The sequence below is a fragment of the Monodon monoceros genome, unplaced genomic scaffold, assembly GCF_005190385.1.
Source record: "Monodon monoceros isolate NGI ecotype Baffin Bay Population unplaced genomic scaffold, NGI_Narwhal_1 Super_Scaffold_21, whole genome shotgun sequence".
Lineage (NCBI taxonomy): Eukaryota > Metazoa > Chordata > Mammalia > Artiodactyla > Monodontidae > Monodon > Monodon monoceros.
The window spans coordinates 18,992,486-19,011,653 of record NW_021703778.1 but is presented as its reverse complement, the minus strand read 5'-3'; the positions used below and the strand labels follow the sequence as shown (position 1 = coordinate 19,011,653).

The 19,168-nt window shown below is 36.2% G+C and overlaps 1 protein-coding gene and 1 pseudogene across 1 annotated transcript in view; one reads left to right on the top strand and one right to left on the bottom strand.

The window, feature by feature from the left end:
• Window positions 1–7,879: 7,879 nt before the first annotated feature.
• Window positions 7,880–19,168, bottom strand: part of YME1L1 (YME1 like 1 ATPase) — a 29,846-nt gene continuing 18,557 nt past the window's right edge. Inside the window, exons 9-19 of the mRNA XM_029238143.1 lie at window positions 18,569–18,659; window positions 17,474–17,626; window positions 15,885–16,017; window positions 15,117–15,179; window positions 13,878–13,990; window positions 12,866–13,021; window positions 11,712–11,863; window positions 10,582–10,708; window positions 10,415–10,488; window positions 9,681–9,767; window positions 7,880–8,243 (exon numbers count right to left, since the gene is read on the bottom strand). Coding sequence (XP_029093976.1) covers window positions 8,100–8,243; window positions 9,681–9,767; window positions 10,415–10,488; window positions 10,582–10,708; window positions 11,712–11,863; window positions 12,866–13,021; window positions 13,878–13,990; window positions 15,117–15,179; window positions 15,885–16,017; window positions 17,474–17,626; window positions 18,569–18,659 — 1,293 coding nt within the window. The 3' untranslated portion in view covers window positions 7,880–8,099. The remainder of the gene's footprint in view (window positions 8,244–9,680; window positions 9,768–10,414; window positions 10,489–10,581; window positions 10,709–11,711; window positions 11,864–12,865; window positions 13,022–13,877; window positions 13,991–15,116; window positions 15,180–15,884; window positions 16,018–17,473; window positions 17,627–18,568; window positions 18,660–19,168) is intronic.
• Window positions 16,392–17,121, top strand: LOC114904345 (annotated as a pseudogene).

Below are 19,168 nucleotides of genomic sequence, written 5' to 3'. Positions count from 1 at the left end.
GGCACACGGGCTTAGTTGCTCTGAGGCATTTGGGATCTTCCAGGACCAGGGATCGAACCCGTGTCCCCTGCATTGGCAGCAGATTCTCAACCAGTGCGCTACCAGGGAAGCCCCAGGCTTTGCATAGTTTGATTCACAAATTTCTTATAATCATTCAGTCATTTGATATTTTGGTTATAGTTGATTTGAGTTTCTTTTTAGATAACGATGCTTATTTCCGAATAATATAAACACAGTCTCTCTTTTGTTCTTCCTGGAAATGCTTTAGCAACCATCTTCTCCAGTCCTCCATATTTTGTCTCTTCTTTCTCCGTCTTCTTGCACCTGTCTCTTTCATCACCTAGTTCAGAATTTCCAGGAGAGTTATACAGACATTCCTAACATCTCAAGTTTACCAACAACTGGTCTTTAACATGCCTCAGGACTGTGAATGGAGACAACTGGTTGATCAAAGATAAAACACATCTTGTATGAAATCAATCCAGAATACTTAAGGAATTTCACATGCTGCAGATCTTAAAGTTATCTTTTTATCCAGTTAACAGATCCTTCTATGTAAAAGATACTGTTAGCCTGGCACTCAGTCCTATCTTGCACATTTTATCTTCCAAAAAAGAAGGCAGATTTTCCTCAGGAAGACATTCCATCTTCTTTATTGTTATAGTCACTGCGATATTTTCAAAGATGAAAAAAACACTTACTACTCATATCCTCTATGGCATTATTTAACCATCTATGGAGAATCTGACCCAACTGTTCCAGTGCTCTGCCTGATGGGGGAATTAGGATCAATCTACTGAATGCCTATTACTCTTTCACTCACTGAAAAAATTTATTAGCTGTCTACCTATAAAGCACTCCATTTAGTCTTAGAGATACAAGTGTTCAAGATTTCTTCCTAGAACTCAACACCAGGTGGGAAAAGGCAGACACGGAAACAATAAATTAGAGAACAGCTTTTTCTTTCTTCTTCTTCTTTTTCTTTTGGCCGCGCCACGTGGCATGCAGGATCTTAGTTTCCGGACCAGGGTTTGAACCTGTGCGCCCTGCATTGGGAGTGCGGAGTCCTAACCACTGGATCACCAGGGAAGTCCCCAAGAACAGCTTCTTATGAACATACAAATCAAATGCTATGGAGAAAAACAGCTGGACATGTAGCCTAAATGGAAAAGGGCTGTAGAGAAAGACTAAGAAGTCATCAGCATACAGATGATACAAAAATATAGAGAGAAGCTAAAAGGACCAAGGATATATATATAACCTTAGAGTTTACCAACATAAAATGGAGAGCAAAGAATAAGATCCCACAAAATAATTCCTGAATTTTAACATAAACATAAAAATGTTATCAATAGAATAAAGGGGGAAATAAGAGCTGTAATCAACTAAAAGCAGTTTCTTTTGTCCCCATTTTAACAATAAATAGATCATTCTACTAAATCCCTAGATTAGCTATTTCTATATTAAAAGTATTAAACTGATAATGATTATGGAAATATAACATGACTAAACTGCATAGGAATTTTAAGGGGAAAGAATACTGAACCATAATATAGTACAATAAAATATCATATTAAGGGGGAAGAGGAAATAAAATGATATAAAAAATACCAAGACATTTATGTTGCTTCCATGATGTTTTGGATATTGCAAATAGTGCTGCTATGAACACCGGGGTGCATGTGTCTTTTCGATAAATGTCCACTGACAGGTGAATGGATAAAGAAGATGTAGTATACATATACGATGGAATATTACTCAGCCATAAAAAAGAATGAAATAATGCCATTTGCAGCAACATGGATGGACCTAGAGATTATTATATTAAGTGAAGTCAAGTCAGAGAAAGACATCATGATATCACTTATATGTGGAATCTAAAAAAAAATGATACAAATGATACGTTTTATTTACGAAGCAGAAATAGACTCACAAACATAGAAAACAAATTTATGGTTCCCAAAGGGGATAGCAGGGGGATGGTGGTGGGAGATAAATTAGGAGTTTGGGATTAACATATACATACTACTATATATAAAACAGATAAACAAGGACCTACTGTATAGCACAGGGAACTATACTCAATATCTTGTAATAACCTATAATGGAAAGGAATCTGGAAAAGAATATATATAGATATATATGTATAACTGAATCACTCTGCTGTACACTTGAAATACAACACTGTAAGTTAACTATACTTCAATAAAAATTTTAAAAAATACTAAGACATTAGAAGCTTTGTTAAAAGTTACTCACACACATACCCCATACATGATTATGATGGAAATTACACAAATATTTCAATTTTGAAAAATCTTATGAATAGAATTATATCACCCAGAAAAGTTTTCAAACAAAAATCTGTTAATATATGTAACCATTATTTTTGACTCATGGGATATAATTAGAAGGCAACTTCATCTCCCACTACCCTTTTAAATATTCAGAGGTTCTTCTCCCAACCCAGGTTGAAAACCCTTACTCTCAAGTAATAAGTCCAGAGTTGCTTTAACTCACAAAGCACTGAAAAACAATGTCCAGCCCCACATAACTATACGGAACTATAAAAATGCCAAGTCAGAGTTAATCAGCTAGGCCATGCTACAGGCAGACCACCTGCAGTAGGGGTGGAAAGCAGGCATGGTCCCCTTCCTTCAGCTGGCTAATTAGGGTTTCCCATGCTGCCAGGTTCAAAACTGCAGGGGGCGGTAGAGTTCTCATGTGAGATGGTTTTGAGCAGTCTGGATCTGGCAATTGTTTTAAAGCTGACTCTTTCTCTCAGGGGCATTTCTGTGCCCACAGCTGTTCTCACCTGTAACTCCCTTGACCTAAGTGAATGTAATCCATTCTTTCTTCTTCGTTCTTAAGGAATCCAGAGCCCCACTTTGGACTATCCTGTTCTGAGGCCTGTTCACACCTCTAAGTGGCCCTTTTGTGCGGTATCCAACGTGGATCCACCACCATGGCTCACTTTCTCTCTTTCACGCTTGACTAACATCTGGTCCTCGATAAGCACTCAGTCTTTGTCAAAGCAAATGCTGAGTGCAGAACAGTCTCAACACATTAGCAGTTCTTCTCCTGTCCTGGGCCAAAGCAACCTACCAGTTCCTTCAGATTCCAGGTTCCCTGGGTATGAGTTACATACCTGCTCCCAGAACTGCAGGAGATTAGATTCATATCAAGTTCCCCAAACTAGGTTTTACAACCTCTCTCCCTCTCACCCTCTCTCTTTGGCAGCTCTGTAATTTCTTTTTTCATGAAATACATTCTCAAATTCATAACAGATTAGCTATCCATTATATTCCCATATGAAGCATTGATACATAACTAAATTAAGTTTCTGTTTTAAAAGGTGGGGAGGGGTGTGTGTCAGGGAATCACATTCTTGCCCAAAAGAATAGGGATTCATGTGACAGAATGGGGGCAGGGGAGAATCTGCATAGAAATAAAATCCTCAGTTCAAATGTATCAACTCTCCAAATTTTATGTCCACGACTAGGTGTTATTTTTTCAATTCAAAGATCAAGTCTACATTCCAACATATTTTATTAAAATATTACATACTTACATTAAGAAAATTGCTTATAACTAGCCAGATTGTAGTAACTCAGTATTTACTTTAAAATGAATATGAACGAAGAATATCTAAAAATAAAACATTTATCAATTACCACAAGTAATCTATTTAATAGGTATAGGTTACTTGTAAAACTCTGGCATTGTGGTAGCTTTCAATGGACAGCTTTAAAAAGTTTACAAGTCCTCTCAAAGTCCATTCTTATTAAACTGATTTGGTTGAAATGTGACTCAGAATAAGCTGGGGAAATATACTTTTGGCATGATGAGGGGAGGAGGTTGACAAATCATCTCCATTTTTTTTTTTTTAACATCTTTATTGGCGTATAACTGCTTTACAATGGTGTGTTTCTGCTTTATAACAAAGTGAATCAGTTATACATATACATATGTTCCCATATCTCTTCCCTCTCCATTTTTTAAAAAGCAGCTATAAATTTGGATAAACTGTTTAATAAAACAGCCATTTCAGCACTCTGGAAATTAACTGAAGATCTGCAACAAACTAAGAAGTGCTTATTCATGAAACCCAGTTAGGGAAAGAAGCTGTGAGCCTGTGGGATTACTGTGCTGCCACATCCTGGGCCAGGTCTACGGGTGCAGTAGTTCAACCAGGGCAACAGCAGACCCAGGGAACAAGGCTTGTTGTCACTGCCAGAGGGGACTCATTTGATATGATGCATTGTAAGTTAACCTGGGAGCTCAGTGGTAAGCAAACAAGGCTCAGTGAGGTTGTAGTCCTGTTTGGGGCAAACAACAGAGTAGCTAGGGATTTCACCGGAAGTTCTAGGAGGTAAGACAGCCATCTGGGTTTGATAAGCACTCTATATACTCCAGATGTACAGGCATGCAAAGTGGAAACTGAAGCTGGTTCAGGCCACCCACATACCCATGGTTGCCAAAGCCTGCACATATGCACAAGGGAGAAGCAAAAAAGCCCAACAGAAAGCACAGACCAGAGCAGACTTGAAAATGACCTGAACACTGAATGTACTTGCCAGCCCACACAGATCCATTGGCAGAGTGGAGGCCTGACTGATGGGGTTTGAACACAACCTCTGTCCAATCTTTGGCTATAAGCTAAGCTATGCAATCCAGCAGCAACGCTTAGGAAGCAAGATTTATTATTTTAAAAAATGAGTAGAGACATTGGTGACTGCACACTGCTGTGGAGACAGATTTCACAAATTTACTGGTGGCAAGTTACTAAATAAAACAAGAACAACCCTCTGGGGAAAAATTCAGAATTAGTAATTGCTACATTATCTGAAATTCAACAAGATTACAAAGCAAAGAAAGAAGAAAGTGTACCCTTACTGAGGAAGAAAAGCATTCAATAGGAACTGAGTATCTCCAGATGTTAGAATGAGCAAAGACTTAAAAGCAGCTATTATGAACATGTTCAAAGAACTAATGGAATTCATGTTTAAAAAATTAATGAGAGCTATGATGAAAATGATGCAATGTATGAAGAATCTCAGTAAAGAGATACAAGGTATATGAAAGAACCAGATAGAAACTTGGAGCTGAAGAATATAATATATGAAATGAAAAATTCAGTTGAAAGAAGAAGAAAGAATCAGTGAACTTGAAGCTGAATCAACAGAAAGTATTCAATCTGAAGAGGAGAGGGAGAAAAGCAATGAAAAAAATGAACAAAGCCTCAGAAACCAGATCAACATATGTGAAAGGAGAATCCCAGAAGAAGAGAGAAAGGGCAAATAAATATATTTGAAGAAATAATTGCCAAAAACGTCTCAAATCTGATGAAAAACATTAATCTACAGATCCAAGAAGTTCAACGAATCCCAAGTAGGAAAAACTCAAGGATGTCCACATTTATAAACATCATAGTCAAACTGTTAAAAGACAAGGCTAAGAAAAAATTCTTGAAAGCAGCAAGTGAAAAACAACCTATCGGAAAAGGAGACCAAAATTACCATTAACAGCTGACTTTTCACCAAAAATAATGGAAGTCAGAGGCTGTGGGACGACACATTCAAAGTGATTAAAGAATAAACTGTTGGACTTCCCTGGTGGCGCAGTGGTTGAGAGTCCGCCTGCCGATGCAGGGGACACAGGTTCGTGCCCTGGTCCGGGAAGATCCCACATGCTGCGGAGTGGCTAGGCCTGTGAGCCATGGCTACTGAGCCTGCGCGTCCGGAGCCTGTGCTCCGCAACAGGAGAGGCCACAACAGTGAGAGGCCCATGTACCGCGAAAAAAAAAAAAAAAAGAATAAACTGTTAATCATGTATTCTATATCCAGCAAAAATATTCTTAAAAAACAAAGGCAAAATAAAGACATCCCCAGATAAAGACAGAAGATTTAAGATTATATAAACCAGTAGTTAATCATTGTATTAAGTTGTTGTAACACGTACAGATGTAACATGACAACAATAGCACAAAGGAAAGGAAAGGAGATATACTGGAACAAATTTACTACATTTTGACAGAATTAAACTTGTATTATTTTGAAGGAGCCTGTGATTAAGAGTGATAAATGCATACTGTCATCCCTAGAGCAACTGCTAAGACAACTCACAATAGGAGGAACAGGGAATTTCCTGTTAGTCCAGTGGTTAGGACTCCGTTCTCTCACTGCCAAGGGCCCGGGTTCAATTCCTGTTGGGGAACTAAGATCCCACAAGCCATGCTGTGCAGCCAAAAAAAAAGAAGAGGAACACAGGGATCTCTTTAGATATGAGAAAAACAGAAAACAAATAGCAAATGGCAGATGTAAAAGCAACTACATAAATATTAAATATGAATGAACTAAACATCCTACTCAAACAACAGGGAGTTTCAGACTGGATTAAAAAAAAAACAAGATCCATATGATAAAGGATTTGTCTTTAGAATATATGATCTCTTACAACACAGAAGACAACAACCCAAAGAGGGAAGGGAGGATTTCAACAGACATTTCTCCAAAGACGATATACAAATGACCAAAAGCCTAGCAGAGGATGTTCAAAATCACTAGTCCTAGGGAAATGTAAATTAAATCCACAATGAGATTCTACTTCATACCCACTAGATTGGCTTTGTCAAAAAGACAAGACTATAAGAAACACTGTACAAGATATGGAGAAACGGGAACCTTCATACACTGGTAGTTGGAACATAAAATTATATAGTTACTTTCAAAACAGTTCATCAGGTTCTTAAAAAGTTAAACAGAAACTCGCCACATCACACAGCAATTTCTAGAAGTCTACCAAGACAAATGAAAACGTGTGTCCACGCAAAGACATGTATACTCATATATATATAAACACAGAGAGAAGCGGAGGGAAGGAGGGAGGGAGGGAAGAGAGGAGAAAGGGAGAAAGGAAGCAGGGGTAATAAAGAATGGGCAAATGAAAATAACTGGTATATCTGAATCAAGGGTATATGGGAATTCCTTGTATTATTCTGGTAATGTTTCTCTAAGTTTGAAAGTACATCAAAATTTTAAATTACCCAAATAAAAGGGCAAGAATATCATGTAGCAAGCTCTCTCTACCAACCTCAACGAAGACCATATACAGCTTAAAAGTTACTAGAAAACTGTAGGTAATTTTAATAAAATCACTTCAAGAATATAATATGGTTGTAAAACCAATACAATGTGCTCTAAAATAATTTTTCTACTGAGTTAAATAAAGTCATCTGTAAATTCTGTAACACATTCATATTCACAAAATCTGACTGAAAAATAAACACAACTTTCCATTTCTAACACAGCATAATTCAAAAGTTCACTCTGAACGGGACTGGGTTTTTGGTTTTATTTTGGTTTTAATGCAAAGCATAATTACATAGTTATTCATAATTTGAGGTGTGTTACTTGTTTATTTAACAAAATACTGCTGCTCTGAAATAAACTTCATTTTCAGAGTGATAGTAATGTTAAAAAAAAAAAAACCATGAAAATGCAAGCTGCATTTTAAAAAGCTTATAATAATCATTTAAATTCCAATTGTATCTGTAGGTTCACAGTTCTCTGCTCTTAGATTTTAAAAAAAACACTTTATATATGGTCAATCTAGATCATAATTAAGTGCATCTTAATGAAGTTTCCACTGATGTATGTAGAAATATGATTTACCAATAGCCAAATAGCATCATTTCTTTATCAAAGATAAGTGGTACTATCTAGAAATAAAGACAATCCTTCAAGAATTTTATTTTCCTAAGTAAAAATACTTCCCAAGAGCTAAAGGCACAATTTCTATTCACATCTAGCACTATAACCAACCATAAAATCATTACTTATTTTCAACTTAATAACTGATTGACATTTCTCAAACAAGCTGTTTTCAATCCTGATAGTTCTTTATTTTCTTTAATAAATTGCTATTTGCAGTAGGTGTCCATCATGAGAATAATCAAAATTAGACAAATGTGACAAAAGACTGACAAAGTGTTTCACACCCTTGAGTGATACCAAGAATGGGAGAAAAGTGTTGCAAAATACGACTACTGCAGTGCTACTTATGGTCTTGCAATAAAACCAACAATGCATCAAGAGCTATCATCTCACATCCAATTTCTTCCCCTCAAGAACAATCTGAATCTCTTTGGCATCCAAAGTCTCATAGGTCAATAAAGCTTCTGCTAGATTTTTGTGCTCTTTTGCATGAGTCTTCAAGATATGTTTTGCTCGCTCATACGAATCCTGAAATACAAAGCAGATACGTAAGAGGCAGAAACCTTAGGAGAAGCAAAAACCCTAAATGAGATAAAAAGCCTTTATGTACCCTAAAAAACTATAAAATCTATTGACTTCTATTTATGAAAGATAAAAGCATTTAAAAGCTTGGTTCCCTAAAGATAACTCTTTCATACTTTCAAATGTTATATTTTTAACCTCAAAATCTATCATAGAGATAACTGAAGACTACTTAAACAAAAAGCTACTTAAGAAATAAAGTATACATTGTACTCATCTGCTTTCTAAATAAGGTCTGTGAACACAGAAATCTATTTCTCTTTTCAAAATACGTGCTAAAAGGAAAGGGAGTTTGCTCCTTTTGCCTCTTGAGATTTCACCAATTTACTCAATCTAGAATGGCCAGAAAAGATATAATTTCCATTCTTTTACTTGGTAAAACACTTACCTCTCAATACTGTAATACAGTATCATTAAAGGTGATCCCTGACTTCCATACATTTGATTTTTTTTTTTTTGCAACCCACCTTGAACTTTTCACTTAAATCCTTCAACTCTCTTTCCAAAGGTGAGTCTGAATTAAGTTTATCAGCTTATGAATAATGGCAGTAATAACAGTTCATTTTTGGCAGTGTCATATTTGCCTGTATAATGTTTATGCCAATATTTTACTAGTGAATTATATTTTTGTCCTTATAAAATTGGGTGGAAAATGTAAAAATGAATTTACCAACACCAAGAAACACAGGTCACATAAGCACAATACAATTACTAGACATTTTGAACATAACCATGTCCAAGTAAAATAATCAAATTAAAGAAAATATATAAAATATTAGAAATATATCAGCTAAAGTAGAACTGAATATTTAAATCACAATGTAAATTGTTCTGGGCTTCCCTAGTGGCACAGTGGTTAAGAATCCGCCTGCCAATGCAGGGGACGTGGGTTCAATCCCTGGTCCAGGAAGGTCCCACATGCCACGGAGCAACTAAGCCCATGCGCCACAACCATTGAAGCCCCGCACCACAGCCACTGAAGCCCGCGCCCTAGAGCCCGGGCTCAGCAACAAGAGAAGCCACCACAATGAAGAGCAGCCCCTGCTCACTGCAACTAGAGAAAGCCCAAGTGCAGCAACAAAGACCCAATGCAGCCAAAAATAAAATAAATAAATTTATTAAAAAAAAAAAAAAAATATATATATATATATATATATATATATATATAGTTCTTAGCCTATGGCCAGAATAAAATAAAGATCCAGTCTATGATCGGGGTTCCAGTCTATGTCAAAGATCCAGTCTATGACATATTTAATCACGGCAGCAACGGTGCACCTATTAACTTTATAAAACAGAGGAACTTTAGGTTTTTTGCAAGCACCCAAATATTTAGGCACATTTTGACTAAATAGATAAACATTAAAAAAAAAAGATCATTACCCTCAGAAGGATTCTGATTTCCTGTTCAATAGCAGATTGAGTTTCTGGACTCAGTTTCCCTGTATCACCGTAGGTCATAACTCCAAGCTAAAATCAATGAAAAGAAAGAAATCCAACAGAAAAACCTCCCAACACTAATGTATGTAACAGAGGAAGTACTATCCTATACATAAGAAAATAAATATCATGGGGGCAAGGAAAAAATACAATATAAAAATGCCCTTGAGGGCAAAAAAACTTCATTATTCTTCTGCAAGTATAATACTAAAAAGTGTGAGCAAGAGAGAAAATTTTAAATCCTAAGTATTGTTCTGAGTACCTTCTTAGAAAACCTTAGCAGCTATTCTGGTCCAGAAATCCACACTTCACAGAGTACTGGAATTGCTTTATGGAGCCACAGTGATAATGTAGGAACGTGAAGTATGTGGAAAGGGCAAAGTAAGCAAGCTCAACAAGTAGGTCTTCGATGTCATATGAATAAAAAAAGCTAAAGAATTTATATTATCATTTGGTTAATTCATGAAGTAATAACTCTTGCTGTTTGAGCAACTAGAATGGAAAGAGTATGTTACATTTCTCAGAAAATGACATTTAGTTTAGAGTAAGCTTTGTTAAATCCATCTGGAATGAGATAGGGGAAAATCTATCAACTTATAATGAGAGCCCTATCTCACAAAGAGACACTTGGCACATCAACATTTGATACATGAGGAAGGATTAAAATTAGCCATTACCTTTTCACTCATTCCAAATTTGGTGACCATCTGCTTTGCTATTTTGGTTGCATTATCAAAATCACTGGAAGCACCTAAAATTTTAAAATATACATAAAACTCAAGTTAAAAAAAAATCTTTAAACCAACAAACACAATTTGAACCAAAGCTATTCTTTACAGCCAACCTGTTGTAATATGATCAGTTCCAAATATAAGTTCCTCTGCCACTCTTCCTCCCATACTAACATCCATCTGAGCAAGAAGCTGAGCTCTAGTTTCGTTCCATCGATCATTCTCAGGCAACAGGGACACCTAGACAATTGAAAAACAAAGAAAAAATTCAGACACAGTTTTGAAACACTTACATTAATTAACCTGAATTATCATTTGTCTCCCATGACCTTACTTAATACCATGATGCTGAAAGCTCAGCGGCATTTAATAGAGATGGTCATGGTGATTGATGACCAAACCAGCTATGTATAAAATGAGGAAAGCAAAAGTGCAGTTTATAAATAATAAGTAGTTAATGCTGCAATACAACTGTTTGTCCCTCGTTGCACAAAAATGTTTAAAACGTCTATAGGGACGTCCCTGGTGGTGCAGTGGTTAAGAATTTGCCTGCCAATGCAGGGGACATGGTTCAAGCCCTGGTCTGGGAAGATCCCACATGCTGCAGAGCAACTCAGCCTGTGCGCCACAACTACTGGGCCCGCGCTCTAGAGCCTGCAAGCCACAATCACTGAGCCCATGTACCACAACTACTGAAGCCCGCGTGCCTAGAGCCTGTGCTCTGCAACAAGAGAAGCCACTGCAATGAGAAGCCCACGCACTGCAATGAAGAGCAGCCCCCTCTCGCTTCAACAAGAGAAAGCCCGCATGCAGCAAAGAAGACCCATCGCAGCCGAAAATAAAATTAAATAAATAAAAATAAAATGTCTATAATTAGATATGAAAATGAAACTTCTACTCAATGAGAAAAAACTTAGAAAAACTATTGAACCAGTCACTATGATACATAATTTCTTTTGAGGGGAAAAGAACAACTACATATTTAAGAATTATATTTTGCTGTCATTCCTGAATTACATTTCATAATGTAAATATATTATCTGAAATATTAAGGATATCCTTTATTAGCAGATAAATTTCACAAGTATGTCTGATTTCAAGACAGTTGAGGAAGTTAAAGAAGAAAGTATCAACACACCTAGGAAGTAGCTGAATTTTCTTTTGAAATGTTTTCATCAGCAATTTCCTATATAAGCTCCTGGGGAGCACTATCTGAAAGAAAAGAAAAACTAAAGATACTCACATGTCCAAGTGTTGGCCCTCGTGGCATGATTGTAGCTTTGTTGATAGGCATAGCATCTTTAGTGTAGTATGCAATAATAGCATGACCAGATTCATGATACGCTGTGATCGTTTTGTTTTTGTTATCAATTTCCACACTTCTACGCTCAGGCCCTAAGAATAAAAATTTACTTAAGTAAAATACTCCATTAGGAAGGTATATTTAAATGAATGAAGCTCCTTTGCCTCAAAGTCATTCTTAGAGTAATATGATTTAATATCATTAATAAATATTTTAAAAGTGTGAAAGTTTAAAAAATGAGTTGACTCCACTCTACAACACATGTAAACCATAATTTGTCAACTGAAAACCAAACTGTAAAAACTATCATCTCAATCCTTATATCAAAAGGAAAAGCTTAATTCTATTTCTAGAAAATAAACTTCTAATTTAACAGGAATATCATAACTAACCTGTTTTGAAGGCAATTCAAGATTTAAAATAAAAATTAAATACTGAAAAACAGTAAAATTAACTATTCTTTTATCAGCAATATCAGACAAGAGGAAAGACATGGGCACTCATGCCCCTCAAAGAGTGTAATATAAGTTACAATATATTTGTTCTGTAAGAGGCCAAACTGTGTTGCTCTGTTAGAGTATGTATTTGTATGTTTCTATACCTTTATTTTTTATAAACTTTCTCTCAAAATTAAGACTTTTTTTCTCGGACTTCCCTGGTGGCACAGTGGTTAAGAATCCACCTGCCAATGCAGGGGACATGGGTTCGTGCTCTGGTCCAGGAAGACTCCACATGCTGCGGAGCAACTAAGCCCGTGTGCCATAGCTATTGAGCCTGAGTTCTAGAGCCCGTGAGCCACAACTACTGAAGCCCACGCTCCTAGAGCCCATGTTCCACAAGAAGAGAAGCCACCGCAATGAGAAGCCTGTGCACCGCAATGAAGAGTAGCCCCCGCTCGCCGCAACTAGAGAAAGCCCGCATGCGGCAACAAAGACCCAATGCAGCCAATAAATAAATAAATAAATAAATAAATAGAGTGAAGTACCACCAAACCAAAAATTACCAAGTGGCAATTTAAAAAAAAAGAATTTTTCCTCTAACATAATGAACAGTATAAGATAGGGGAAAAAAAGGAAGAAAAAAAGAAAACCTACCCATTAGGATTTTATCTTTGGAAAACTCTAGTTCCTTCATCGTAACCATTTCTTTTCCATCAACAGCTGCCTTTAAAGCAGCTTGGTTCACAAGATTCTCCAACTCTGCTCCAGAAAAGCCAACAGTACCTCGAGCTATGATTTCTGGATCAACAGCTATATGCAGACAGGACACAATATTAAAATTTCAGAAGAGCTAATAAAAAGCTCTTCATAAAGAACTCACATTGCAAAAGAAAGAAGATAGCCATCATGAACTGTAATTTTACAAAAGCTTACTTCACTAAATTCTAAGGGGAAAAAGCCAAAACTGCTATTAAACACACCATTAAAATTGTCATTGGGACAAATGACAAAAGTTCTTACATTTAAATAACTTTGTGATAAACAAAGAAAGGTAGAGTTGCCAGATAACGATTTACAAACCTTTAATTATGGCCTAACCACAAACTGAAAAAGCACATTCATAGACAACGTTTTGTTTTCAGAATTTCATCTTGGAATAACTTTGGACATAATAGCCCCCCTTATTATCGGAAACATATTTGGTTTTATGAATTGATTCAGATATCTTTGAAAATACTGCAGCTTTAATAGCTGCTTTTATTACTCAGGTGGTTCTATAATATTTCCATGTGTTTTGTTTTATAGTTTGCTTCCCCTCTTTTGGCCCCAAAGTGACTATATCATAAGGTACTATGCTCATAATATACAGGTGCTTTTATATTATTTTATATTTTACATTCATCTAAAGAAACATTTATACATAGATTCATCAAGTATTATCTAAGTACTCAAAGAAAACTTTGTTTAGAATCGGGATTCAAAATGACAGAATCTCTGGATACACATTAATTGAGAAATGGACTTTATGGACAAACAAGAGGAGAGAAAAATAGACATTTAAAGGAATTTGTCTTTTAAGACATCCTGAGTAAGGACCACAAACAGGGTGGATTGATATATTACCATTTTATGGAGATAATGTCTGTATCATCGAATTAAGACTTACACTGATCAAACTTTATTTTATTGAGATACCACTTCAAGATTTCTGTTCGACCTTTCACATCTGGCCTGGGAACTGTAACCTGCATGTCAAAACGACCAGGACGTATTAAGGCGCTAAAGGAAGAATACAAAAAGAAAATATAAATTAATAAGCTGACTGTGCTGAAGGTCAAGTTAAACAGGAATGACATCCTAAAGAGAAGATGGAAAGACAATGGCAACGAATATCTATCTTGAACATAAATATTCAGATTAGTTCCTTATAAAACGTGGCTCAAATAACAGTTTCAATAACCGGAAGGCAGAACAAAGGTTCATATAGTTAAATGTGTGCATCTAGATAGCATACAACCCGTCAGAGACAAAGACATGCAAGTCAGCCAGTCAAGGAACAAATAATTCTACAGCAATCTATTATGAGCGCTACACATCCATCTTACTGCTATTAAGTACAAAATGTTAAACTAGAGCCTTAGGCAAGAACTAACTATTAGATCAAATGAAAGTAGGAATAACTTCTATATAATAAAACCAATAAAAATTTTAAACTATAGTAAATTTTATTCTAAAAATCCTCTCCACCCTCCACCCAAAAGCTTTGTGATGTTTAAGTTGTGAGAAGACTCTTTTAGCAGCTTTACTGAGATACAATTTTCATATCATAGAATTTGAAGTCGAAAACCCAGTGTAGTTTTCTTTTTAACATCATTATTGGAGTACAAATTTGCTTTACAATGGTGTGTTAGTTTCTGCTGTGTAACAAATTGAATCAGCTATACATATACATATATCCCCATATCCCCTCCCTCTTGCGCCTCCCTCCCACCCTCCCTATCCCACCCCTCTAGGTGGTCACAAAGTACCGAGCTGATCTCCCTGTGCTGCGCCGCTGCTGACCACTAGCTATCTATTTTACGTTTGGTAGTGTAACCCAGTGGTTTTTAATATATTCAGAGTTGCCCAACCATCACCACAATCTAATTTTAGAGAATTTTTACCCCCTCCCCCTCTCCTCCAGCTGAAAGAAACTCCGAATCTATTGGCAGTTATTCCCCATTTTCCCTAACCTCTGGCAACCACTAAATTACTTTCTGTTGCTATGGATCTGCTTATTCTAGACATTTCATATAAAAGCAATCATATAATATGTGATGTTTTGTGATGGGTTTCCTTCACTTAGCACAATGTTTTTAAAGTTCATCACTATTCTAGAATATATCACAAAAATTTTAATACTTACTTATCTAATGCCTCTGGGAAGTTCGTGGCTCCTATGATGATAACTCCTTCGTTGGGTTTAAAACTATTAAAAAAAAAAGGACCTTTTCATTGAAAATTAAAACAGCACACATGTAGAAATGTTCTATGCAAAACTGTTTATCATTAATCTTACTGACAGCAAAGAAAAGGGATTGATCTTTTTAAAGCCCAAAAAGATAAGGCATCTCTAATTGTTTTTTAAAATGCCAGTGCACTTCAACAAAAGTGTTAATAATAAATCACCAAATCATCTGTGGTTACATACCTTCGTAATAATTTTTCTAGTTAGGAAGAGATGACCTGACACAAAAAGCTTGAGTCTCTGACTGATTTTTGAAAAATTATTTTCAAGTTTACCAATTCAAATTATTTGCTCCTAGACTTCCAGAATGTCTTATATGACTTTAAGAAACATTTTTTTGATCTACAGCAACACTCAAAGCTAGTCACAAACAGTGCAGGGATAAGGGTATTCTCCCTTTACATCTCCAAAGAGACTACTACTTTCAGCTGGAATCACTGCTTTCCTGTCATGCTACAGTAAATGAAAAATCTATTTTTTAATTTAAGAAAAGTTGATATAACAATTATCAATGATCCCATTAGTAAAAACAATACAATAGTCAAAATAGCTTGTCATTACTTCTTGCACGAGGGACTACTCTGTTGCCTATAAACAAAATTTTTCCTATCTCTGGTATGCTACCAAATATATCACCAAATTCTAAAGACAGGAAGATTCAATTACCCATCCATTTCAGCAAGAAGTTGATTTATGGTCTGCCGTGAATATGGATGCATTGGAGATTCAATTCGCTTCCCACCAACAGAATCTAATTCATCAATAAATATAACACACGGGGCATTTGCTTTTGCTTCCCCTAAGATGACAGAAAAGATTCAAATAAGTTTAATAAAATCAACACTTTTAAAATAAAATTGCATAAATATTTAACAACTTGTAAGACAGTTAAAAAGCCAAAAAAAGACATTCAGTAGGGAGAAAATACATAAAAGGAGGTCCTTCTTAAACTGATTTAAGAACAGTAGCCTCAGAAGAAAAAAAAAATATCATTGAGTATTCATTCTTCCTAGTTGTACAAACCATATACAATCAGATTTGAGGCAAATACTTTTTAAATACATACTAAAGAATTGATAGGCCCGCCCCGCTTGCCCTTTCTCACGGCCAGGCGGCTCTGTCTCTTCGGTCCCCCTCCTCCTCCGCCCCACCGTCCTGACTCTCTCTCCCTCCTTCCCTCAGAGGATGTCCTGCTTCCAGCTCAACCTCAACCCGCTCAAGAAGCCGCTCGGCTTCATCAAGGTCCTCGAGTGGATTGCTTCTATCTTTGCTTTTGCCACCTGTGGAGGTTTTAAGGGCAAAACAGAAATTCAAGTGGCTTGTCATCCTAAAGTTTCTGACAATAAAACGATCACAGCTGCTTTGGGTTATCAATTCAGGTTGAATGAAGCATCATTTCAGGCACATCAAGGTGTAAATATGTGTGATGTAGATTGGAAAAATCATGTCCTTATTGGAGATTACTCTTCTTCTGCACAATTCTATGTTACTTTTGCAGTCTTTGTCTTCCTGTACTGCATCGCTGTTCTATGTTGGTTACACGAACGTGTATCGTGATAGTTGAAAACTTCCCATGGTTGACTTTGTTGTTACTCTTGTTGCCACTTTTTTGTGGTTGGTGAGCACTTCAGCCTGGGCTAAAGCTCTTACAGATATTAAAACAGCTACTGGTCACAATATTGTCCAGGAACTTCTGCCTTGTAATCAACAAGGAGTGATATGTCATTTTGGCTCTGTGACTACTATGGGATCCCTAAATGTATCTGTGATCTTTGGCTTTCTGAATATGATACTTTGGGGAGGAAATGCATGGTTTGTGTACAAGGAGACCAGCTTACACAGTCCCTCAAATACTTCTACTTCCCATAGCTAAGGAGGTATTCCTCCTCCAACTGGAATATAAATTATAATTGAAGGGAGAAGTACACTGTTTGAAACAGATGTCTATACTATGACTTGTTGCCAACATCTTGAGAAGCATTTTTTGTTTCTAATAAAAGTAACAGCTTTTTCAATAAACTGGTGAGGCCCCCAGCCTCACCCAGCAATCTAGCACTTCCACTAGCTCTTCCGACTAATTGGGGGAAAAAAGTACAGTTCTATTTTAGCTCACACACTAAGTTATCCGAAACCGGAACCCTACAATTTCAGCCAACTATATCAATCAGAAACAGGTAGCAAAGAAAGGGTAAGAAACACTCTTCCTCTAAAGTTAAGAGAAATTAGTACTGTATGAAAGATACGTTAAAACCTACTAAAAAGATTTCTTATACGGCTGGCTCCCACACCCACAAACATCTCATCAAATTCTGATCCAGAAGCATAATAAAAAGGAACATCAGCTTCTCCGGCCACAGCTCGGGCAAGAAGTGTCTTCCCTGTCCCTGGTGGTCCAACTAAAAGAATTCCTAAAAGAAAAAATAAACAAGAACGGTTCAAATTAAAAATCAGAAACAAAGCCTGACATGAACTTATAACAAATAATTATTAATTTATATAGCTTTGCAGTTGAAGGCACATCAATGACCAATATTTTGAAACATAGCCAAAACGTATTTGTCTCTACTAATGATTCACTTCAGGATCTGCTCCTTAACTAATTCTCCTATATCATTTAAATACTGTTTACATATTGGGACAAATGCTGAAATTTGAATATGACTTTGAATTAGATTAATAGTTTTGGATCTATGTTAAATTTCCTGATTTTAATAACTGTACTGAAATGGTGTAAAGAGAATATCCGTAATTCTTAGGAAATACACAATGAGGTATTTAGGGGCAAAGGAACATGACATCTATAATTCACTTGCAAATGGTTTAAAAATTACACGTTATGTAAAGAAAGGAATGAGCAAATAGAACAAAATGTTAAAAAAATTTTGAGTCTCATGAGTTAGAAGTATGGAGGGAGTTTTTTTTTTTTTTTTTTTTCCAGTATGCGGGCCTCTCACTGCCGTGGCCTCTCCTGCCGCGGAGCACAGGCTCCGGACACACAGGCTCAGCGGCCATGGCTCACAGGCCCAGCCGGAGCGGCATGTGGGATCCTCCCGGACCGGGGCACGAACCCATGTCCCCTGCATCGGCAGGCGGACCCTCAACCACTGCGCCACCAGGGAAGCCCTGGAGGGAGTTCTTTGTACTATTTATTGTTGCAATTCACTTAAAGTTTGAAATTAAAACAAAATTTTAAATTACCAAAAAAAAAGATTACAGATCAGTATGTTCAGAATGAGCACTTATTTGTAAAATAGCAATTAAGAATTAAACTTTAATCAAATTTGATAAAAGTTAAATTAGTGACATATTACAGTATTTTGTCAAGTTATGCGAAAGGGAAGATATCTTACCTTTCGGAAGTTTACCTCCAAGAACAGTAAATTTTTGTGGATTTTTCAAGAATTCAACAACTTCTTGTAATTCTTGTTTAGCTTCCTCCACCTAAAGTGATACAATTTACCAAGTAATTATTATATTACCAAGATACCCTCTTTGAATATCATAAATTTAACTGCAGATTAAATTAACTTGGCTTTTTGTTTCAGTGAAAGTATACAAAAAGGCCCCTTTAGAAATACTCAGTTTTCTCCCGACCCTCAATGCCAGTTATATGAAGTCTCCTTATATATCCCAACAAAAACCCTTTTTAACTGCTTCCTTTGGTTAAAAAGAACTGTTATATTCAAAATTCTCGTTAAATGTGTCAGTGGCATTTAATATAAAGAGTCACCTATTAAGTTTCAAATCCAAAACTGTTTCGGACCTGGTTATAAGCTTCAATGGCAAATTATGTGGACTTACTATATATTAATGATAAGGGAGTCTGTGTTTAAGTTATAACATTAATTTGTGATTAGTTATGAGATCATTTTCATTACAAGGAACTACTACTAGATTATAAACGATTTAGTTCCTGACAAATGCCAAAGGACAGTGACAAAAATTAAGCT